Here is a 23,325-nt window from a genome sequence, read left to right as displayed (position 1 = left end):
GCGACTGAAACAAATGTATTGTTGAACAAGAAATCAAGACTAAGCATACAGGTGAGAGCAGTTTCAAATCCAAACAAATGTCAAAAAATGCGGAAAGTATAATCCTGCAGTACTTGAAATCTCTGATGATGTAGTGGTACACTTGCCTAACTTATAAGCAGGCAGCGTTGGATCGGTTCCAAATCAGTGATGGTTTGGATGTGGGGGTGAATGGTTGTATATGCCCTGCGACTGACTGGCGACCAGCTTAGGGTGTAGTCTGCACGAAGTGAGCTGAGATTGCCTCCAGGACCCCTGCGACCGTGTTCAGAATAAGCGGTGTTGTGAATGGATGGATGGATGCAATAATTACACTTACAATGTGTGGAGTTTAGTGTCATCTAGTGGTGAATTAATAGAATGCAACGACCATAGCTCCAAGCCCGTGTTTTGAAGTATGGCCACGACAGTGCCCCGTAAGTACGGAGCCCCTAAGGGGACATGGAAGGAAAAAAAAAACTTTGCGAGATCTCGCAAAGTAATGCGAGATCTCGCAAAGTAATGCGAGATCTCGCAATGAAAGATTGCGAGATCTCGCAAAGTAATGCGAGATCTCGCAAAGAAGGATTGCGAGATCTCGCATTACTTTGCGAGATCTCGCAAAGAAGGATTGCGAGATCTCGCAATACTTTATTTATTTATTTTTAATGGTCGTTGACTTGCTTCCGGGTCATCGTACGTGCTTCCGGGTCATCGTACGTGCTTTCGGGTCATCGTACGTGTAAACGCAGACAACAGTTATGGAGTGTGTTCTTTTCCTGCGCCTTGATCTACTTCCGGGTCAGCTTGGCGAATGTTGACTGTCGTGCGCGGCTAATTTGAGCGACTACACACGACATCGGAGGGGGAGAGAATAATGGAGGAGGACTTGGAAAACTTCTTGCGATCAAGAAATGTCGCTCAGGTGGACATTACGCGCATGAAAAGCGACAAGGTGGGCATACACCCATACACTAACATAATAAGCGTAGCAATAGCAAAATGGACACTGGCTCCGACACGCTCACTTTCTCTACTGTTAATTTTCTGTTTTGTAAATACACTACTGTAGTGCAAACCGTTTGATTCTTTTGAGAAGTAAGAAAAGCATTACATAAATTCTATTATTATTATTAATCCTAGTAGTAGTCATCGTAGTAGTAATTTGTCATGCAGGCCTCCAAATACAGTGAGAAACTAACTTGGCGGGGAAAGTGAAGCTAGCATTTCAGGGAAAGTGAAGCTAGCATTTCTATATACTCTACCTGTACTGTTGATGTTCTTAGTTCTTACAATAATGACTTTATGTAACACAATTCTAAAAAGACATCACAGTTAGTAAATGTGCTGCTGCTTCCTGATGTATTATTATTATTATATTATGTAATATTGAATACAAATAATGATGACTGCTCTGTACCATCACTCATGTTACATTTGTTAAAAGTTATTATTAATCAAGTCAAAATTTCAAGTATTCATTCTCACAATTTATCTTTGCAGGTTGACATGGAGGTAATTTCTCTGATGACTGAAGAGCAAATGGGCAAATATATCACTTTCTATGGTGATCGAATAGCTGTCCTTTGCTTTTGTCAACAAAAAATGTCCAGGGGTGATAATGAAATGCTCCTCCAAAGATTGAGAGACAAAATAAGATCGAGGAAAAAAGGTGTACTGGGTGGATCTCCAAGTGTGCTCCAAAACCTTGATGAGAGAATGGCAAGATTTAAAAATTTTATTGGCTCTTGGCACTTTTGAGATGTAAAACATCTGGCATAGTTAACCACGTGAAGGGCAGTCTGCAATTGTTTTCCATTTGTGTATTGTGCATTATTAAAATGCAATCGATTCTGTGTTAGTTCTCCATTCCTTCCATTTTCTGCACCACTTATTCTCATGATGGTTTCAGGCAAGATGGGAGTTTTCAGTTTTACCCAAAGGTCTGAAGTTGTACATTCCATTTAAAATGTTGAGATTAATGTTTGTAAGATTTTGTCAATGTGAATAAAATTTGTTCCAAATCATTAACAGTTTTTTTAAACACAAGAAACCACCTGCTGACGAAAGTGAGGAGTGACAATTACGCAGTCATCATTTACATGCAGGTGAAAATTCAATTGGGATGATGTACAATTGTGTAGGAATACTCCCCAGCATCCACGTTGGTTAAGTATTTGTGAATAAAGTCAGGAACCAAGAAAGAATGTTTATTTACACCAATAATGCTTTGACAGACAAACATTTTATATTGTAGATCAAATATGTTGTCCTTATACTGTACAGGTAGAAAAACAGCAGATAAACAATGCTTTTAATTATGATGGGTACCGGTATATATTATTTGTCATCAAAAGTGTTTCAATTATCCTTTGAAGGTGAAGTGATAAAAGAAATGACAATGGTCAAATTCAGGCTTCAATAAATGTTACTTCTCACACCAGTTGAGGAGCCGTAATATAGTTTGGTCCAAACACCAAGCAATACATAGATTGCTGTAATTTATAAAGTGTATGCAGAAAATTGGTGAAGATTGCACGGCTGTCTGTCCTATGTGTTGTGTTATTTTGACTTCAAAATGGCGCAGTGAGAGTGGCCGCCTTTCCAGCAGCTCCTATATTTTGTATATTTTATATTCTTCCTTTCATAAATTTGCTGCTGTGAATTAGGAATTTCTCCATTGCGAGTCTAATAAAGGTTTTCTTATCTTAAAGAGTAGCGGTGAGGGCCTCTCTGAGGTGTAAATACAAGTTCACAGCCTGAAATGGATCTTTTGGTGGCATTAGATCGGACTGGGCCATTAAAAAAGCACACAATGCAAATACATCTGGATCACAAGGCATGGTCAAACGAAACACACACTGGCTTTTGCACAGTTGAACTTGTTCATTGTCAACCGGGGAGAGGAAGTCCGTTGTACCATAAAGTTCAGGTAACGTATACATCACGTTGGGCCGACCACTGGGGACATTCATGTTCTTTGAGGGCCTGATGAGATGGCTGTTCCAAACTAAGGCCGTGTCATCCAACTCATCCTGTTGAAAATAATATACAGCCAGATTAAATAAGAGTTGCACAGTCATATCGGCTTTTATGAGCAAGAACTTTTAGCGTGAAGCTGCTTTTTTGTCTCACTCCTCCCCTCTCATGTGTACCACATCTCCCCAACTTTTCCTTCACCTTCACCACACACCATTATCCTCTTGGGTGTTCCTGTCCACTTTCCCATCAACTCACTCTCACATACAAAAATACACATTTAATTAACGAGTCTATCAGAATGTATGAACTCACCTGAATAAGTCCCATGCAACAAAATTGTAGGATGTTTTTGTCCAGAAATCCACCATCAAAGAAGCCATTGTCTCTGAGGTCTGTGAAGAGGGATAACCAGAACTCCATGCACTGGCTGCGAAGAAACCGCCACCAATATTCAATTCTTTGATTGGCGGTGCTGGCTCCATCCAAGTAACTGTCAAGAGTGCTGCCTGGCGGTATTGGCACGAGGAAACGCTGAAAGCCTTTGACGTGACCATTTTCAGTCCCAAGATCAGCTCGAACGATTCGAGGACAACCCCCCAAACGGTGCACAACGTCGATGTAGTAACCCCCAATCAACTTCGGGTCACTACTAGTTATGTAGGCATGCCTTGCTTGCCTTAACGACACTCCTCTCGGATCCAACTCTTTCAGGACCAGACGAACGTCCTCTTTCCTGACAAGAAGTCCATATTCTCTGCACTTACTGTACATCCACCTGTAACCGTGTAGTTGTCCGGAATGCTGCAATTGGTTGCGAATGAAGTCAACCAGGACTGCCAAGTCATTGAACGTTTTCCGACGAAATAGTCCTCTTTGGTTCAGCACTCGCTTCAAATGTCTTTCACTTATTTGGAAACCGTACTTAACATCAAGAACAGATTTAATGTCTTTGTATTTCAAGCCGATTTCAAAGTAAAATTCTATTAAACTCACGAACGGTTGAACACGCTCCATAACTGTTGTCTGCGTTTACACGTACGATGACCCGGAAGCACGTACGATGACCCGGAAGCAAGTCAACGACCATTAAAAATAAATAAATAAAGTATTGCGAGATCTCGCAATCCTTCTTTGCGAGATCTCGCATTACTTTGCGAGATCTCGCAATCTTTCATTGCGAGATCTCGCATTACTTTGCGAGATCTCGCATTACTTTGCGAGATCTCGCAAAGTTTTTTTTTTCCTTCCATGTCCCCTTAGGGGCTCCGTATAGAGCAGGGGTGGCCAACCAGTCAGAGACGAAGAGCCAATTTTGTTACTGAGTTACTGCAAAGAGCCACAGCACACCCTTCCTTGCGCGTGCGTAAGCGCGCACTCACACACGCACACACACACACACGCACACGCGCACGCGCACGCACACGCACAGACACACACGCACACGCACATGCGCACGCACACACACACACACACACACACACACACACACACGCACGCACGCACACGCACACACACACACGCACACACAGAGCTGTCATGTTGGTTTTTAGAATATGCACTTTATGAATTAGTTTCACACTGAAGCGAAAACAGACACGTCGATGTTGGACTACGCGCCTTCAATAGGCCGACGGAGTACGTTCACAGAAGTTGGCGCCTTGTTTGAAGGTGTCATGATTCGGTTTAGGGACCAACAGGTAGCACTGTAGGGCTCCCCCGGCAGCTGCACACCTGTTGGTCACTTGGTAATTAGTGGTATGAAAGGACTCCCGCCCGAACACTCGGTGTCGGGTCATTGTTGCTTATTGCTACTGTCATGTGTGTTGCTGGTTGCTTTTGTTTTCTGTCATGTTTAGTTCATTGTTATGTTTTAGATTTAGTCATGGTTTTTGTTTGATACTTTGGACTTTGTGCGTTTTGGATTTAGTTTTCTTTGTTTTAAATACAATTCTTCAAATACACCCCGCTTCTCCCTCCTGCCTGCTTTTTGGGGTCCACCACCACCTTGCTACGTGACAGAAGGGCATCGCCGCTGCCGAGGCATTTTCGACGCTTGTCAAGTGAGAGCCTGGTAGCCGCATTGAACCAGCCAAAGAGCCGCATGCGGCTCGCGAGCCACGTGTTGGCCATCCCTGGAATAGAGAGTAAACTTCGCAAGCCATCCATCCATCCATCCATCCATCTTCTACCGCTTATCCGGGGCCGGGTTGCGGGGGCCACAGCTTTAGCCGGGAAGCCCAGACTTCCCTCTCCCTAGCTACTTCTTCCAGCTCTCCCCGGGGGATCCCGAGGCGTTCCCAGGCCAGCTTCGGCAAGTGCTCTTCAAGAGCCTTGCTTTTTTGTTCTTTTTTGCTGTTTTTGTCTTTTGTTTTGTCACATGTTGTTTGTTGTTTCATTGTGTGGACCTGATATGGACTGTTTTCAGCGCTTTTTGGCCACGACATTCGTCAAAGGAGCAGTATCTGTGCTTGGTGGTTGCGCCTTCTCGGCAGCACGCCTGTACCAGCACAGATTTTGATTGGGAGGAATGTCGGCGCCATTGACTGTCGGTGCTGGACAGACCTGGGGCGCTTGTGTTTTTTGCGCCAGTAATGGGCAGCATTTTTCACAACCCCGATTTGTTCAGTGGCTATGTCAGCGCTGTTGGACAGTTGGCGTTGGTACGGCTGGATGGATGGCTGCTGAAGTTGAGGATGAGGAGTGAAGAGCGTTGGCGAAGAGCGCCGATGCGTATTTGGAACCGTGAGTTGACGCTTGGAATTGAAATGGATTTCCATGGGACAGGAGAAGTGAACCAATCTCTTTTTTCGTCAATGGATGCTACAGCTTCTTGTTGACTTTGAAACTTAGCTTGTAGCCGACGTGTGCACATTTTGAGCATGACGTCTCTGATCCACTGGTTAAAGGACACTTTGATTCTCTCCTCTTTCATCTCAAACCGCTTCAAACAACAAAGCGTGTGACGGAAAAGTGGTTAGGACTGCACGACTGTCCGTGTTTTATGTTATGTGTTGTGTTTATTATTTTACTTTATGTTAACTGTTTTGTAAAGCGCTTTGTTACAGCTGCTGCTGTTGTGAAAGCGCTATATAAATCAGCATGTATTGTATTGTATAGTCTCTCCAGCGTGTCCTGGGTCTTCCTCGGGGTCTCCTCCCGGTGGGACATGCCCGGAACACCTCACCAGGGAGGCGTTCAGGAGGCATCCGAATCAGATGCCCAACCCACCTCATCTGGCTCCTCTCGATGTGGAGGAGAACCGGCTCGACTCGGAGCCCCTCCGAGCTTCTCACCTTATCTCTTAGGGAGAGCCCGGACACCCTGCGGAGAAAACTCATTTCGTCCGCTTGTATCCGGGATCTCGTTCTTTCGGTCACGACCCATAGCTCGTGACCATAGATGAGGGTTGGAACGTAGATCGACCGGTAAATTGAGAGCTTCTCCCTTTGGCTCAGCTCCTTCTTCACCACGACAGACCGATACAACGTCCGCATCACAGCAGACGCTGCACCAATCCGCCTGTCGATCTCTCGCTCCCTCCTGCCCTCACTCGTGAACAAGACCCCAAGATACTTAAACTCCATTGGTTTCTGTGGTAGTTACGGTAGGGATTGCCGAGTGCTGCATTCACACTTTCCATGAGATTTTCAGGTGGTACTTCACATGGCCGTTGTAATCGGTTTCTAGGTTGTCCAGCTTTCATTCTCGCCATGATCTTAGCTTTCAGGTCAGTTGCTGCCTCGCTCAGCATTTCATTCATTGGGGCTGGCCTCCCAATCTCATCATCTGCATTCATTGGGGCTTGCCTCCCAATCTCTGGTATGACGTCCTCCTCTGATCTGGCAGCCTGGGGCCCTTCACCATGGAACCTGCGTTGTACCTCATCAATCTCAAGTTGTGACAGCAGTTGACATTTGTGGATGTTGGAACACTGAGCTACTAGTTGTTTCAAAATAAACATTTAGCCCACATTCTCTGCATATAACCCACCTGACTAGGGTTGCTTGAGTAGTAGCATTCCAACAGAGCCATGTTATCACATCTCGCCCATCTCCGCTTTGTTCCAGTAGCCCATTTTTCATCAAGGTGCTCTGGTTCCCCTGCACCTGACGCAGACCTTGTTTGGCTGGGCGACGTCTGAGCCGGCATGTCATTCGTTTTATTGTCTCTCATCATTGTATGAGGTAGGCATTAGCGTGAAGGATCTTGCCCAAGGACCCACACTGGATGGTGAGCTATCAAGCCGGCTTATAAATTTATATATATATTACAGCTGTCAAACAATTAAAATATTTCTTTAAAAATGGGACTTTCAAAATTAACTCAAATTAATTCATAATTAATCGTGATTACTCACATATTTTTTGTTTCTGAATTTCCTTATATATTTTTTTGTCCTATTTTTTCCTGTTTTAATGCTCTCATCAACATGGGCTCATGACTCAGTTTTCTATGTGCAAAATGCAAATATTTACTGAAATAATTTTGATTTTCAATTTTACATGAACATTTTTCACTTGGAGCAGTTATTCACACATTATCTCTCACACAATATTACTGTCCATCAACAACAGTGAAAAAATATTTTGTCACAAAACAGCTGCTTTAACAGCTCTTTTTATGGAATCAAAACAGAGCACTATAACATTATAAAGTGAACATCTAAGGTAAAGTAGTACTAGTAGTTTATAGTGGATTTAAGCCACTGTCTCCCAGATATATATATATATATATATATATATATATATATATATATATATATGTATATTCTATCATCATTTTAATTAAAAAAAATACAGGTATATATATATATATCTATATATATATATATATATATTTTGCATACTTGAGCCTTCTCCATTTGGACTTGAATGGTCCAAATGGAGTAGGTGCCTGGAGAGAGCACTCTACCCTTTTCTGACGACCATGGTCTTAAATTTGGAAGTGCTGATTTCCACCCCAAGCGCAAAAGCAGAGCTGCAATACTGAGGTCACCAAACTGGACCCCCTCAATCCCTCGGCTGCAGCAAGAAATTTGGTCAGGTTTTGTCAGACTCGGGTAAGGGGAGGGGGGGGCAAAGCCATTTACCAAAAAAAAGTGAGGTTGACACTTTTTTGCTTTTAATTGTTTGCAAACTCTAGGCCTGCCCACAGGCCTTGAGTTTGACACCTCTGCATTCACAGTAATTAATAACATTTAAGGCAGGAGTGTCAAACTCATTTCATATTGTGGCCACATACGGCCTCGGTAGACAATTAAAATTACACCATTCATTCATTCATCTTCCTAACCGCTTGATCCTCACTAGGGTCGCGGGGGGTGCTGGAGCCCATCCCAGCTGTCTCCGGGCAGTAGGCGGGAACTAAAATATCATGTACTTCCTTTGTTTTGGTATAATGAAGCAGAAGAATATTGGGAACATGTTGAAATTTAGCGAACATGTCTTTTACAAAACATTTGACAAAATGACTTGACTCGGTTTCAATTGACTGTCTAAATCTGCTGAAATCCTCTCTGGTATAGTTTTCCTCGTAAGACTAATATTGGCATAAGCTTGTCGCTTCTCAGGATCAACAAATTCAGCTGCCTTCATCATGAATCTGTTCAACAAAGTCTACGTCAGAATACGGCTTTGATGCTAATACTATTGCGCTCGCAGTTAGGTAGTTGGCTTTTACTGCTATGTTGGGTCTGTCTCGGTGACAGACTGAGACTGCTGTCATCTTCTCTGATCAAAACTGAGATAATCCATGAATTGCATCTTATTAAAAATATTGATATTCTTGTATGCATTTTTTCACTTTTAAATTACCCCGCGGGCCTGATCGAACCTCCTTGCGGGTCGCTTCTGGCCCGCGTGCCGTATGTTTGACACAGCTGATTTAAGGCCTGCTTACATGTAAGACTGCAGACTTGGCAGAGTGCTGAAGCCATGATGTGTGCGCCTCATTTGTGTGACCATTAAAGAAATATTCTGTCACGAACTGAGGCAGAAGTTGAGGTTTAATCCAAACTGGGGGGAATAGGCTTTATGAAATCAACTTATTTCAAAGGTATTTTATTGAACAATGATGATGCAGTTCATTCTGGCAGTATCATCCAATATTCAAAATCAGTGACAGTAGTATATCACTTTAATTTTGGTTATTTGCAGACACAGTACAGTCAACAGCAGAGGAGTCTCACACGTATTCAGTGGTGGAACGAGACCCATCACCAGCAGCCTGCTTTTTTGCCTCAGTGCTGAAAAACAAAAATACTTGTTAAAATTCATCTCATTTGCTAACCGGGTGATGGCAGTAGTTAAATAACTTGATGTTGTTGACACAAGCTGCTGGCATTCAAACAAAACATCAACTGTACATTCCTGAAAAAAAAAAAACAATCATTCAACAAACAATAGAAGAAGTCGGATAGAAATGGGTGATGGATTTTAGTCTCTGTACAAAATTTCAATTTTCCTAAGAGTAGCAAAACTATACCATCATTAAAATAAAATAAAAAGTCTCTCTCTCTCTCTCTATATATATATATATATATGCTCAAACACATTCTTGGAAAGCATTGGAAGTTTCACTGGCCTGGGCAAAGTCATTTAACTACACACGAGTCATCTACAGTGTGTACACATTACCGATTGACATCACTTGTTTCATTTGACCTGGTTTTCTATTGTCATTTTGTCTATTTTTGGTCTTTTTTCCAATGCGGTGCACAATGACTATTGCGTTATGTAATCAAGAGAAAACTGCGGCGACAGGTGATCTCCTGTTTGAATGCATACAAAACATTTGACTTCTCTTTATTCTTTATTTTTCAATGATATTTTGCCACATACAGTATACCCTACCTTAAAATCCCACATAACCATGCTTCCATCCAGTCCCACACTGCTGTACACCTCCACTCTACCTTTTCCCTTAACAGCACATAACTGCCTGCAAGATACAACAGATGTGCACAAAAGACATGGGAATGGGGATTTTATTTATGATGTAATGTGTGGTAATGATAATTATAACTGTGCACATACATGTGGATGAACATAAGCATATTCATACACTGTGTTAAAATCCAGATAAAAAAATGTTTTATTGTATTGTTTTTTTTTTAAGTCAAGGTTAATGAAATGGGAAACAGCAGTTCCTCTTACGTGATGCTGTTCTGGTGAAGGGTGTCCATGTCGTTTCTGTCTTCCTCGGTAGCCCTCTTATCCAGGTTATGGAAATGCCGCATGGCTGAAATGCCACTTTTGGATGATTGCTTGGGAATGTCTAGCTTCTTGACAAATCCCAGAGAGCCTGGTCCCTTATAGGTGAACTGGTAGGGACAGCAGTCATGCCCCTGAGAGACATAAATGGGTGTTAAAAAATCCCCTATCACAACAATATTGTGTTTAAACAACAGCCATTGTGTTAATAACATTTTAAGAAATTATTTTAATTTTAATTATTTTATTTTATTATAAGAAAAAGGTGAGTGTATTCGCAGAAGCTGAGCCATGAGTGTGTACGTCAGTGAAAAAAACGCGTATAGCTGATAAAAAGCATTTTAACTTGTGATGGCAACATTTAGTGTGCTGATCTGTGCAAGTGATGCAAACAAATGGACTATCGCCTTATTGAGACAAACTCCCTACTAAAATCCAGGGAGGTGATTTTTTTTCCACTGGAATTAGCTGAAAGAAGCAAACATAAAAAGCGCAACAAAGCTGGAAGCAACAGTACAGTGGGAGTCCTCGGTCGGCGTTCTCTCATCAACCAAGTTTTAGTCAAAGTATGACACGCGCACACACGCACACACACGCGCGCGCGCGCACACGCACACGCACAACACTTGCACTCATGGCAGGTCACTAATTACCGCGGCAACAATCTCCGTGGGGTTGACATATAGAATGCTCAGCAGTGGAAGACTGTCAATGGTCAGCTGTGTTGCCCTGGACAAACAAAGTGATCAACAAATAACAGTATGTAAACAGACAAATACGTTTACTGCACATTACTGCCACCAGCTGTTTACCAGCAGAACAGCATAAAACACACAATTATGGGTAGGCTAGAAACAAATGTCGCAAGCTGATAGTTCCTGTCCTGTATTGAAAGTGAATCTTTTATCTCAGTGGTACTTACTCCTTTCCCCGGGTAGCATCTGCCACAGTGATGCTGCTGTTGTGGGCCACCCAAGACAGCTGGTCTCCACTGGGGGAGAAGGAGACACTGTGAACCCAACCGCCACAGTCTTTATTCTCAAACATCACCTCCCCAAAAGGCATTTTGGCCCCCCAAGCAGTGGGTCCAGGCTTGTCCTCGATGTCCTTTATGTAGGCTGAGAAAATCCTAAAAAATCCAAGCAGAGTTTTGAGTTAAATTCAATTTTAATTTGGTAAATTGGAAATAATTTCAAGGGTAATACGGTTCGGAAAATGGATGGAAATACTTTCATCTTTAAAAAAATGCTATTTTCTCTACATTTTCCAGTACATAGAAAAAGTTCCATGCCCAAAATTATACATATCATTTCTTAATATGGGTACCGTTTATCCATTGTTCTAAATTTTAAGTCGATCAGAAAGCTATCTGTCTGTACAATGTCTATGTATGTCATATTAAGTTTGTACTGAATGGTGTAAAAATTTGCCCCCTTGAAATAGGTATGGTCATTAACAGTTAAATTTAAAAAAACATTCTCTACTCTAACAAATTTTTTTGCTTTGATTGAGGGTCTGAATTAGTTTGCTCTTAACCTTATGTTCGAGACATTTTAAACTGCAATATCCACACTCAAAATACTACACACGAATAATGCACACCCTTCATACTACTGAGGACCATATCTGGTTGATGTTTTGTCAAAAACAACTGGTGTATTATTTCACTTGGGCATTTAGTCATACTTGAAATTGTAGGAGTGTACTTAGCCGATCCAATAAAAGAACTTTCCTCTCCTACACAGTTCAATATGGGATAACAAATACCTGCAGTGGAAGTCTGCAGACCCAGCTGCCAGAAGAATGTTGTTGGGATGCCAATCCAGGCTCAGAATGGTGGAGCGAATGGGCTTTTTGATGTGCTTACTGAGCCACCTGTGGGTAATAAGGGAAAAAATTCAAAAAGCTGTCATGACAAACTTAAAGGAAACCGTAAAAGGTGCTGAGCTGTAGCAATCTGGAGCTGTGTCAGTGTATCTATCGGAAGTATTTAACGGCCTGCACGTGATGTCTGTGTTTGACTTGTGCTGAAATTAATCACACAACACCATCAGTTACTATCTTATGGACCAAGAAGCAGTATTCTAATGTGTACTGTAAAGCAACGTGGAAACTGTGCATTTCGTAACAGACTGCTGTGTGGTTATGATGTGGTAGTTACAAACCTGTAAAATCTGGTTGGTGGGGGTTTAATTTCCACAGTAATTTCTGTGCCGATGGGGCCCTCTATTGGACCCAAGCAATAAATGCAGCATCAAATTTATCCAAAATTATAAGAGTACCGGGCGGCCCGGTAGCCAAGTGGTTAGCACGTCGGCTTCACAGTGCAGAGGTACCGGGTTCGATACCAGCTCCGGCCTCCCTTTGTGGAGTTTGCATGTTCTCCCCGGGCCTGCGTGGGTTTTCTCCGGGTGCTCCGGTTTCCTCCCACATTCCAAAAACATGCGTGGCAGGCTGATTGAACACTCTAAATTGTCCCTAGGTGTGAGTGAGTGCGAATGGTTGTTTGTTTCTGTGTGCCCTGCGATTGCCTGGCAACCGATTCAGGGTGTCCCCCGCCTACTGCCCGGAGACGGCTGGGATGGGCTCCAGCACCCCCCGCGACCCTAGTGAGGATCAAGCGGTACGGAAGATGAATGAATGAATGAATATAAGAGTACCATTTTGAAATCAGAATTTTGTGAATTATTGTTTGTCATTTTCTTCCAAGAGAAAAGGTACAGTATGTATACTGTAGCAAAGAAGGGCTACGTGTTTCCATTTTGTTATTACCAATCATTTTCCTTCTCAAAATAGCAGACAGAGATGAGTCGAGCTCCACTGCCCAAGGCAAACTTGTTCTCCAGGGGTGACCACTTTACACAAGTGGCTGCACGGTTGATTCGTACAAGGACCAGAGTGGGCTTCCACGAGCCATCCTTTAGAGTCCACACGTAGGCGTTGCGGTCAGAGGCACAGGTGACGATGCGATTGGACTCAGGAGCCCAGTCAATGCCTGTGAACATGACGATGAGGTTCCATTAAAGAATAATTAATGATGTGAAGCTCAAATACACAAATGCTTGATTCACTTTCAATGTACATAATACTGTATTTTCCGCACCCAAAGGCGCACCTAAAAGCATTCAATTTTCTCAATGCGCCCTATAACTCCATGCGCCAAATCTAAAGAAACTGTCACTCTCTATACCAGTGTTTTTCAAACCCCGTGCTCCGGCACACTGGTGTGCTGCAAGACATGTTCAAATAAGCGTTTTTTTTTCCTCACATTTTCAGCTTTTGGTGTGCCGCGAGATTTTTCAATGAAAGAAGTGTGCATTGGCTCAAAAAAGTGTGCAAAAAACACTGCTCTATACATTCCCCATTGAGTTGTTTCCCTGTTAGTGCACCTATGCCATAGGTGTCAAACTCAGGTCCTGGAGGGCCGCTGCCCTGCACGTTTTCCTAGGTTCCCCGTTGCAACACACCTGATTTAAATGAACAGGTTCAATGTCAGGTTTCTGCAGAGCTTGCTGATGATCTGATCATTTGAATCAGGTGTGTTGCAACAGGGAGACTTGGAAAACATGCAGGACAGCGGCCCTCCTGGACCTGAGTTTGACACCTATGACCTATGCCATCTCGTGGTGATTATTAGCAGGAACCAATTGTAACCTTAAAGCAGACATGTCCAGCTCCGGGCCTGGAGGGCCACCGTCCTGCCTGTGTTCAAGCTCTCCCGCCTGCAACACACCTGATTCAAATGATCAGCTCATCAGCCAGCTCTGAAGCAGCATTAGAATGATCCTGATGATTTGAATCAGGTGTGTTGCTCCTGGGAGAGCTTGAAAACAGGCAGGACAGCAGCCCTTGAGGACTGACATTGGACACCCCTGCCTTAATGCCCAACATTGACAAGTACATTCGCCAACACACAACTACTTTGTGAGGTCTGCGCAGCCATGATGAACCAAAGATAATACCAAAAGCATAGTTTACTGACGAAAACGAAGGAAGGAGACACACAAGGTGTGTGTGCCTTTTTGTTGAATCAATTGTCTTCATAACTTTTGTCTTTCATTTATTGTTTTGTAATGCCGTTTGTATTTGTTTCATGTCCGTGGTTGTGACCAGTTCTCATTGTTGGAGCTGCAGCAGTTGTGAAGGCACTGTATTAATAAAGATGTATTGTATTGTATTCCTTTAGCATAGCACCATCTAGTGGATGCATACTGCAACCGCAGCCACCATAGTAGCTTCTATTCACTGAAGGTGAGCCTTATAGAGCAGGAAATATAGTAGAGTAAATATTACATTCATGATGTGGCTTTCCTCTGTTTCTTTCAGCCATCGGAACACAGACTGCCTGCCTGATTTGCTGATGCAACCTGACCTTGTCTCACTATAGACTTTTCCTGATCATTTGAAACTTACCTCTGCCAGCCTGTCTGATCTGCTGATGCTACTTGACACTACCCATTGTATTAATGAACGTGGCTTTCTGCCATTTGGGTCGAAAAACTGTGTCAGAGCTTAACATTTGCTCTTTTAAAATCCCACCTCCAAAGCCAATCATTTTTACCATGTAGTTGATATTCTGTCGTGCAATTATTACACATTATTGCTGTAAGTCAATTTAAGTTGACAGATGCCACAACTGGATACAACGGTAGGTTGTGGTAATGTATGGCCTTCAGGATTGAGCATCAGAGTCACACAATGACCTTGGGAGGTAATAAATGTAACTGAAAAAATAAAAAGACACGGTTAAATATTTGAAGTGGAAGTCACCCTTCCCTCAGGCACTCTCAAGTGATACAAGCTGTTATACCTGTGATACGTCCACTGTGCTCAGTAAGCTCATGGATCTTGATCCAGTCTCGGCCTTTCTTTTCATAAATGTTCACCACATTGTTGTTGGGGCTTACCGCAATTTCTGTAGGGAAACAAGTATTCACAACATTTTTGTAATTGATGTACAGATATTTCCAAACGCATTGATGGAAGGACTTCATCATTTCATGGAACAAAGCAGGACAAATTAAGAGTCTAAAATCTTATCATGGCTAAACCTGGCAACGTAATGGGATCATACAGTACAATCTTACTGGTATATATTTTCATCTATAAACCCATTTAATATTTGATACATATTATATACCTCATATATTTGTCTTGAAAATTACAATTTGCTCCCGTCATCTCACCATCAAGTCGGGATCCTCCCGCTCTTTTGAACTTTCTCTGTATTAACAAAACACTGACACACCACAGTTAAGAAAATGTATGTGTCTGTGTTTGGTTTAGTTTTAGTCAAACCAACTCAATTACAATGCATCATTAAAGGTGCAAGTTTGTGCTTTGTAGTTCAAGCCTTTGGTCAGAGCTGTCATTTACTGTGTAAACGTAGACAATATGGCTGTTTGAAAGTGCTCTATAAATACTGTTGACTTGAATAAAAGTGTTGTATTGGGAACATTGTAGTCAGTTAGCAAGTCTGTCTTTTATCACTGTAAGGCATGATGAACCTTGTGTACAAGAAAAAGCAACAATACACTCTGCTGTGCTCAGTGGTATCTTCAGCTGTGATCCCATCAGTGAACCTCTTTAGTCCATTTGCTGTTTTGGTAATTGGATTCCACAGGCAGCATTAATGCAATTACGGCATAGAGAAAAAGCATCTGCAATACACCAGTGACGTCTCTGCAGTTGGGGCCAGTGGGGCCTGGTCTCACCAGACAGCGCTGTTGAGCACTACGCACGCTCAAAATAATTGTGAACAGAATTGGTCTTTATAGATCATAATTTATTAAATATTTTAGCACAAATAACAATATTCAATAAATACCAGTTTTACAAAGACAATTTCGTTACAAACAATTATGCATAACACAAATGCTTTACCAAAGTCAACTTCAGTGGTCTACCTTCTTAAAACACGACAGGAATAGGGCCGGTCCATGAGTGCTTGTTTGAGTGATGAGCCACTCAAATCATATCGCACACATCCAAAACTGGTCTCAGTAGACGGTCATGGGGCTACATTAACTGGGCCCATCATCCAATTAAAATTGATACAGTCTGTGATGTGTCGCTAAGACGCAATAAGCACAGCAAAAGTACAATAATAAGTAATTTTATAAGGGGGAATTTTAGAACTTTGCCACTTATGCAAAAAAATAATATATATATATTAGAGCTGTCAAACGATTCGAATATTTATCCATCCATCCATCCATCCATCCATCTTCTACCGCTTATCCGGGGCCGGGTCGCGGGGGCAACAGCTTTAGCAGGGAAGCCCAGACTTCCCTCTCCCTAGCTACTTCTTCCAGCTCTCCCCGGGGGGTCCCGAGGCGTTCCCAGGCCAGCTGGGTGACATAGTCTCTCCAGCGTGTCCTGGGTCTTCCTCGGGGTCTCCTCCCGGTGGGACATGCCCGGAACACCTCACCAGGGAGGCGTTCAGGAGGCATCCGAATCAGATGCCCAAGCCACCTCATCTGGCTCCTCTCGATGTGGAGGAGAAGCGGCTCGACTCGGAGCCCCTCCCGGATGACCGAGCTTCTCACCTTATCTCTAAGGGAGAGCCCGGACACCCTGCGGAGAAAACTCATTTCGGCCGCTTGTATCCGGGATCTCGTTCTTTCGGTCACGACCCATAGCTCGTGACCATAGATGAGGGTTGGAACGTAGATCGACCGGTAAATTGAGAGCTTCGCCCTTTGGCTCAGCTCCTTCTTCACCACGACAGACCGATACAACGTCCGCATCACAGCAGACGCTGCACCGATCCGCCTGTCGATCTCTCGCTCCCTCCTGCCCTCACTCGTGAACAAGACCCCAAGATACTTAAACTCCTCCACTTGGGGCAAGATCTCCCCCCCGACCTGGAGGGGGCACTCCACCCTTTTCCGACTGAGGACCATGGTTTCAGATTTGGAGGTGCTGATTTTCATCCCAACCGCTTCACACTCGGCTGCGAAACGCTCCAGTGAGAGTTGGAGAGCCCTGTTTGAAGGAGCCAACAGCACTACATCATCTGCAAAAAGCAGGGATGTAATACTGAGGCCACCAAAACGGACCCCCTCAACGCTTCGGCTGCGCCTAGAGATTCTGTCCATGAAGGTTATGAACAGAATCGGTGACAAAGGGCAGCCTTGGCGGAGTCCTACCCTCACTGGAAACGATTCTGACTTACTGCCGGCAATGCGGACCAAACTCTGACATCGGTGGTATAGTGACCGAACAGCCCGTATCAGGGGGTTCGGTACTCCATACCCACGAAGCACCCCCCACAGAACTCCCCGAGGGACACGGTCAAACGCCTTCTCCAAGTCCACAAAACACATGTAGACTGGTTGGGCGAATTCCCACATACCCTCGAGAACCCTGCTAAGGGTGTAGAGCTGGTCCACTGTTCCACGGCCGGGACGAAAACCACACTGCTCCTCCTCAATCTGAGGCTCGACTTCCTGACGGACCCTCCTCTCCAGCACCCCTGAATAGACCTTAACAGGGAGGCTGAGGAGTGTGATCCCTCTGTAGTTGGAACACACCCTCCGGTCCCCCTTTTTAAAAAGAGGGACTACCACCCCGGTCTGCCAATCCAGAGGCACTCTCCCCGTTGACCACGCGATGTTGCAGAGGCGTGTCAACCAGGACAGCCCCACAACATCCAGAACCTTGAGGAACTCTGGGCGGATCTCATCCACCCCTGGGGCCTTGCCACCGAGGAGCTTTTTAACCACATCGGTGACTTCAACCACAGAGATAGGAGAGCCCACCTCAGAGTCCCCAGGCTCTGCTTCCTCCAAGGAAGGCATGTTGGTGGAGTTGAGGAGGTCTTCGAAGTACTCTGCCCACCGGTTCACAACGTCCCGAGTCGAAGTCAGCAGCGCCCCATCCCCACTGTACACAGTGTTCATGGTGCACTGCTTCCCCCTCCTGAGACGTCGGATGGTGGACCAGAATTTCCTCGAAGCCGTCCGGAAGTCGGCTTCCATGGCCTCACCGAACTCTTCCCATGCTCGGGTTTTTGCCTCGGCAACCACGGAAGCTGCGTTCCGCTTGGCCAGTCGGTACCCGTCAGCTGCCTCTGGGGTCCCACAGGCCATAAAGGCTCGATAGGACTCCTTCTTCAGCTTGACGGCATCCCTTACTGCTGGTGTCCACCAGCGAGTACGAGGGTTGCCGCCACGACAGGCACCAACCACCTTACGGCCACAACTCAGATTGGCCGCTTCAACAATAGAGGCACGGAACATGGTCCACTCGGACTCAATGTCCCCCGTCTCTCCCGGAACATGGGAAAAGCTCTGTCGGAGGTGGGAGTTGAAACTCCTTCTGACAGGGGATTCCGCCAGACGCTCCCAACAAACCCTCACAATACGTTTGGGTCTGCCAGGACGGACCGGCATCTTCCCCCACCATCGGAGCCTACTCACCACCAGGTGGTGATCAGTTGACAGCTCCGCCCCTCTCTTCACCCGAGTGTCCAGAACATGCGGCCGCAAATCCGATGACACGACCACAAGGTCGATCATCGAACTACGGCCTAGGGTGTCCTGGTGCCAAGTGCACACGTGGACACCCTTATGTTTGAACAAGGTGTTCGTTATGGACAGTCCGTGACGAGCACAGAAGTCCAATAACAAAACACCACTCGAGTTCTGATCGGGGGGGCCGTTCCTCCCAATCACGCCCCTCCAGGTCTCACTGTCATTGCCCACGTGAGCATTGAAGTCCCCCAGTAGAACAAGGGAGTCCCCAGCAGGAGTACTCTCCAGCACACCCTCCAAGGACTCCATAAAGGGTGGGTATGCTGAGCTGCTGTTTGGTGCTTATGCACAAACAACAGTCAGGACCCGTCCCCCCACCCGCAGGCGGAGGGATGCAACCCTCTCATCCACCGGTGTGAACCCCAATGTACAGGCACTGAGCCGGGGGGCAATAAGTATGCCCACACCTGCCCTGCGCCTCTCACCGTGAGCAACTCCAGAGTGAAAGAGAGTCCAACCCCTCTCGAGAGGACTGGTACCAGAACCTAGGCTGTGTGTGGAGGCAAGTCCGACTATATCCAATCGGAACTTCTCTGCCTCACACACCAGTTCGGGCTCCTTCCCTGCCAGAGAGGTGACATTCCATGTCCCAAGAGCTAGCTTCTGCAGCCGAGGATCGGACCGCCAGGGTCCCCGCCTTTGGCTGCCGCCCAGCTCGCATTGCACCCGACCCCTTTGACCCCTCCCACGGGTGGTGAGACCATGAGAAGGGGGACCCACGTTGCCTCTTCGGGCTGAGCCCGGCCGGGCCCCATGGGTGTAGGCCCGGGCACCAGGCGCTCGCCAACGAGCCCCACCTCCAGGCCTGGCTCCAGAGGGGGGCCCCGGTGACCCACGTCCGGGCAAGGGAAACTGGATACCATCGATTTTATTTGTCATTAAGGGGCTTTGTGAGCCGTGCTTTGTCTGGTCCCTCACCTAGGACCTGTTTGCCATGGGTGACCCTGCCAGGGGCATAAAGCCCCAGACAACTTAGCTCCTAGGATCATTGGGACACACAAACCCCTCCACCACGGTAAGGTGACGGCTCACGGAGAGGGATTCGAATATTTAATCTAATTAAAAATGCAACTGTCATAATTAACTCAAATTCACACAAAAATAATCATGATATCTCACGTATTTTTTATCATTTCTGAATTTCCTTTTAGTTTTTTGTCCTTTTACCTATTTTAATGGTGTCATCAACATGGAATCATAAATTCTTTTTCTATGTGCAAAATGCAAATATTTACTGAAATAACAATTTCAATTTTCAATTTTACATGAACATTTTTCACTTGGAGCAGTTATTCATACGTAATCTCTCACACAATATTACTGTCTATCAACAGTGACAAAAATATTTTGTCACACAACAACTGCTTTAACAGCTCTTTTTATTGAATCATAACAGAGCAATATAACATTATAAAGTGCACATCTAAGGTAAACTTGGACTCAGCCTATAGTGGATTTAAGACGTGGTTGCATACTTCGTTTTTCTCAAGTTTGCTTTGAACACAGCAGTCAGGCTATGTTGATGCTGTTGGTCCTTCTTGTGCGGAAGTTTCTCTATGGTTTTGTGTAGACATCGTTTCGGATGACTACACTTGGTTCGATGACAACACTGGAGACGTTTTATTTTCAGTGTGTTCGCTAGGTTGCTACCACAGTACTGCTGAACTCTCGCCGTGTCTCAGCGCACCGTCACTGTCAGATGAACACAGAGAAGCTCCACCCGCTTTATTTATATGGACACTGAACACTATAACCTTCCACACAAAATAGTTCCAAACAAGTAACAATTGCGTCGGTGGCATACATCATATTCGACAGGCTACCTGCACTGTATTCACCAGAGGCTCATCAACCTAGTCTCTTATTTCCCTCCCGAAACGGTGTCTTCTCCCGCTTGGTGTACCATAGCCTTCTCCGCTACGTACAATTTCTGTACCCAGCTTATAATGGAGGTTCTCGCTGCCAATCCGTAGTGGAGTCATTAGACACAATGCGAAAGATTTCAGTTTGAGTCGAGCTGTGGACAATGTTGACAGGCTTGCATGCAGTAGCCATACATTTAGCTGTGGCTTCAGCAAATTTGTTCTTCGTCACGTCATCCTTTTTCTTCGCTTTGAAATGATCCATAGCTGTCTGTCTGAGACGAGGGGGCGCAGTACTCGGGTCAGCTTTGTGCTTGGCCATTAAGTGGTATTTCAGACTCGACGTGCTATGATGATAGCTCAGTTTACGACTGCAAAACATACAGGTTACTTTGGTCTTGTCAGTGGGACAATCTGGCAACTTTTTAAAATTAACTTTCCATTCATAAACTCTTAAAGTATCAGTTTTCGATGTCTCGCACTGCCGTGGCTGGCAAAACAAACGTGAACCTGTGCAGCGCGCTTGTTGTTTTGTTTCTGGTTTATTAAAGAGAAACGTAACATCCGCTGTGACGTGTTAATCTTGCGAGAACAAATTTAATCCCATTAAAATTCATTTAAATGAATGCCAATAAAAACGCGCTAAACTGACAGCTCTTATATATATATATATATATACAGTATTCCTCACACACACACACATTATATATATACAGTGCACTCCGCTTAATAGAACACCATTGGGCCGAAGCGCTTCTGTTCTACTAAGCGGAGTTTCTATTAACCGGAGACACTTTATTAGGTACACCTTCAGACACGTCGACGACCAAGTTATGCACGCAGAAAACCCCCTGCTGACGAGTTAGAAGAGATATTTCGACTGTGGACGTCCATATCTTTAATCAAACAACAAAACAACAACTTTAATCAACTTCAGTCAAACATCTCAAATCACGAGAAAAATTTCGTTACTTTTGTCTGGAAACAGGAGTCCGTAATTTTGCGGTTGACTTCCCTCTCAATGCGCTGGATAAGAGGGAAGTCCTGGAAACCGCGGGCGTACCTTCTGAGAATCCGGCAATGCATCGTATCGTCTGAGTATGTCCTTCTTATCCGCAGGTGATAGCCCTCGTCTCTTGAATGAAGTTGAAGCCATTGTGACGTGCGTGTGTCTATGTGTGGAGTGACGCGTGCTACCTGTTACTGTATACGGCTAGAACTACCGCGTTTTCTCGCGATAGTGGTACAGTATTGCGATAGCTACACTTCGAAAACCACTAGTTTACAATGTTCATTGCTTACGGCCTGTTCTATTAAGCGGAGATCTGTTCTACTCAGCGGAGTATCTTTATAGGAAATTGCATTAGGCAAATCCGTTCCGGAGCCTTTTGCTCTATTAAGCGGATTACTCTATTAACCGGTGTTCTATTAAGCGGAGTGCACTGTGTATATATATATATATATATATATATATATGGAGAGAGAGGGGGAGAGAGAGAGAGAGAGAGAGAGAGAGAGAGAGAGAGAGAGAGAGAGAGAAATTAAACGTCTGGGAACGCATCAGCCAGTGTATTAACATTGTTCAAACAGGAAAGGACAAACCCACTCTTTCGACCTGCGTGTGCGATGTGAAAATCGCTGTTTTGCTTTCCCTGCCTGCTGTTCGGCGAAGACACTACACGGTCTACAGTTGGATTCCAAGATTTGAACACTTCAAAGCTTTTATTCATAGCCTTAATTTGGCTTTGAATTAAATGGATCGTGGTCTTGATTCCTTCTTTATTGTGTTGGTTTTACTGCTTGTGGATGTCAAGTACCCGCTGTGGTGCCCCACTAAACCTTTCATGCCAGAGACTCACTGATTACCACAGTTGTGCATATCCACAAAGGTTTACCTCAGGTGTTACTCCAAAAGAAAGTACCGTACGCCGGTACAAGTGGTTGACAGTGTTTCACCTACGTGTCCTGTCTTTATTCCAGGTGTGGCAAGAAAGTGGCTCCAGACCAAAACTGTAGCGTGACATGTCTGAACAAAGATGGGAAAAGCTGTTGGAATGTAGCTGCCAGACCAGATGGCCTCCTGAGACTGAGATCAAGGAGGAGCACAGGGAGATCCTTTGTCATAAAAGAGACAAAAGAGCAACAACATCCACTAAATGTCTTGATCAATATCTGTTAGCACTCTTTCATATTTATTCTGGTGTACACACACATTTTTTGGTCCTTCATGAGCAGACTTGTTTGAGAAAATAATACACACCTTTTGAGGAGTGGTGCATACTATGCAAACAGGATTTGTCTTTGCCTTTACTGTACTATCTGTGCACCCTCATTCTCCGAAACAAGAAAACGATTACTATTTGGACTTATCTGTATTGTCAAAGTGCTACTATAAAGCGGGGGTATTCCTTTTCAGCCTTCCCCGAGCAGGTAGAGGCAGCAATAATAATACATGTTGTCACAAGCTCCAGGCAGACTAAACGTTTTTCAGCTTCATATATCAAATAGCATAAATGGAATTCGCTGACTCGATGCGACGAAAACATATAACAACTACTTACCTTTTGTGTAGTTCAGATGAGTGGTACACTAGTTAGTCGCTGTAGTGTATATTCGTGGACTCTGGACAGTCGACACGAATGGAGCTGAGCAGTCGTACTACAAGGAAGTCAGCGTGTTATTAAAAGTGGGTGTGTCTAAGTGTCAGCGTCGAGG

The 23,325-nt window shown here is 44.5% G+C and overlaps 1 protein-coding gene across 1 annotated transcript; it reads right to left on the bottom strand.

Annotated features, from left to right (window-relative positions):
* Nucleotides 1-9,043: 9,043 nt before the first annotated feature.
* On the bottom strand, nucleotides 9,044-23,317 carry zgc:86896 (uncharacterized protein LOC415190 homolog). The gene is made up of 10 exons (XM_052049750.1): nucleotides 23,172-23,317; nucleotides 22,571-22,696; nucleotides 15,022-15,126; nucleotides 12,984-13,206; nucleotides 11,979-12,086; nucleotides 11,134-11,340; nucleotides 10,865-10,940; nucleotides 10,155-10,345; nucleotides 9,852-9,939; nucleotides 9,044-9,244 (listed from the first exon to the last, which is right to left on the bottom strand). The coding sequence occupies exons 2-10, from the start codon at nucleotides 22,632-22,634 to the stop codon at nucleotides 9,239-9,241; spliced, it is 1,068 nt and encodes a 355-aa protein (XP_051905710.1). The 5' UTR covers nucleotides 22,635-22,696; nucleotides 23,172-23,317; the 3' UTR covers nucleotides 9,044-9,238.
* Between the last annotated feature and the right edge of the window lie 8 nt (nucleotides 23,318-23,325).

This window comes from Hippocampus zosterae, chromosome 17 (genome assembly GCF_025434085.1).
Source record: "Hippocampus zosterae strain Florida chromosome 17, ASM2543408v3, whole genome shotgun sequence".
Taxonomy (NCBI): Eukaryota; Metazoa; Chordata; class Actinopteri; order Syngnathiformes; family Syngnathidae; genus Hippocampus; species Hippocampus zosterae.
This window is presented reverse-complemented; position numbering and strand designations above follow the sequence as displayed.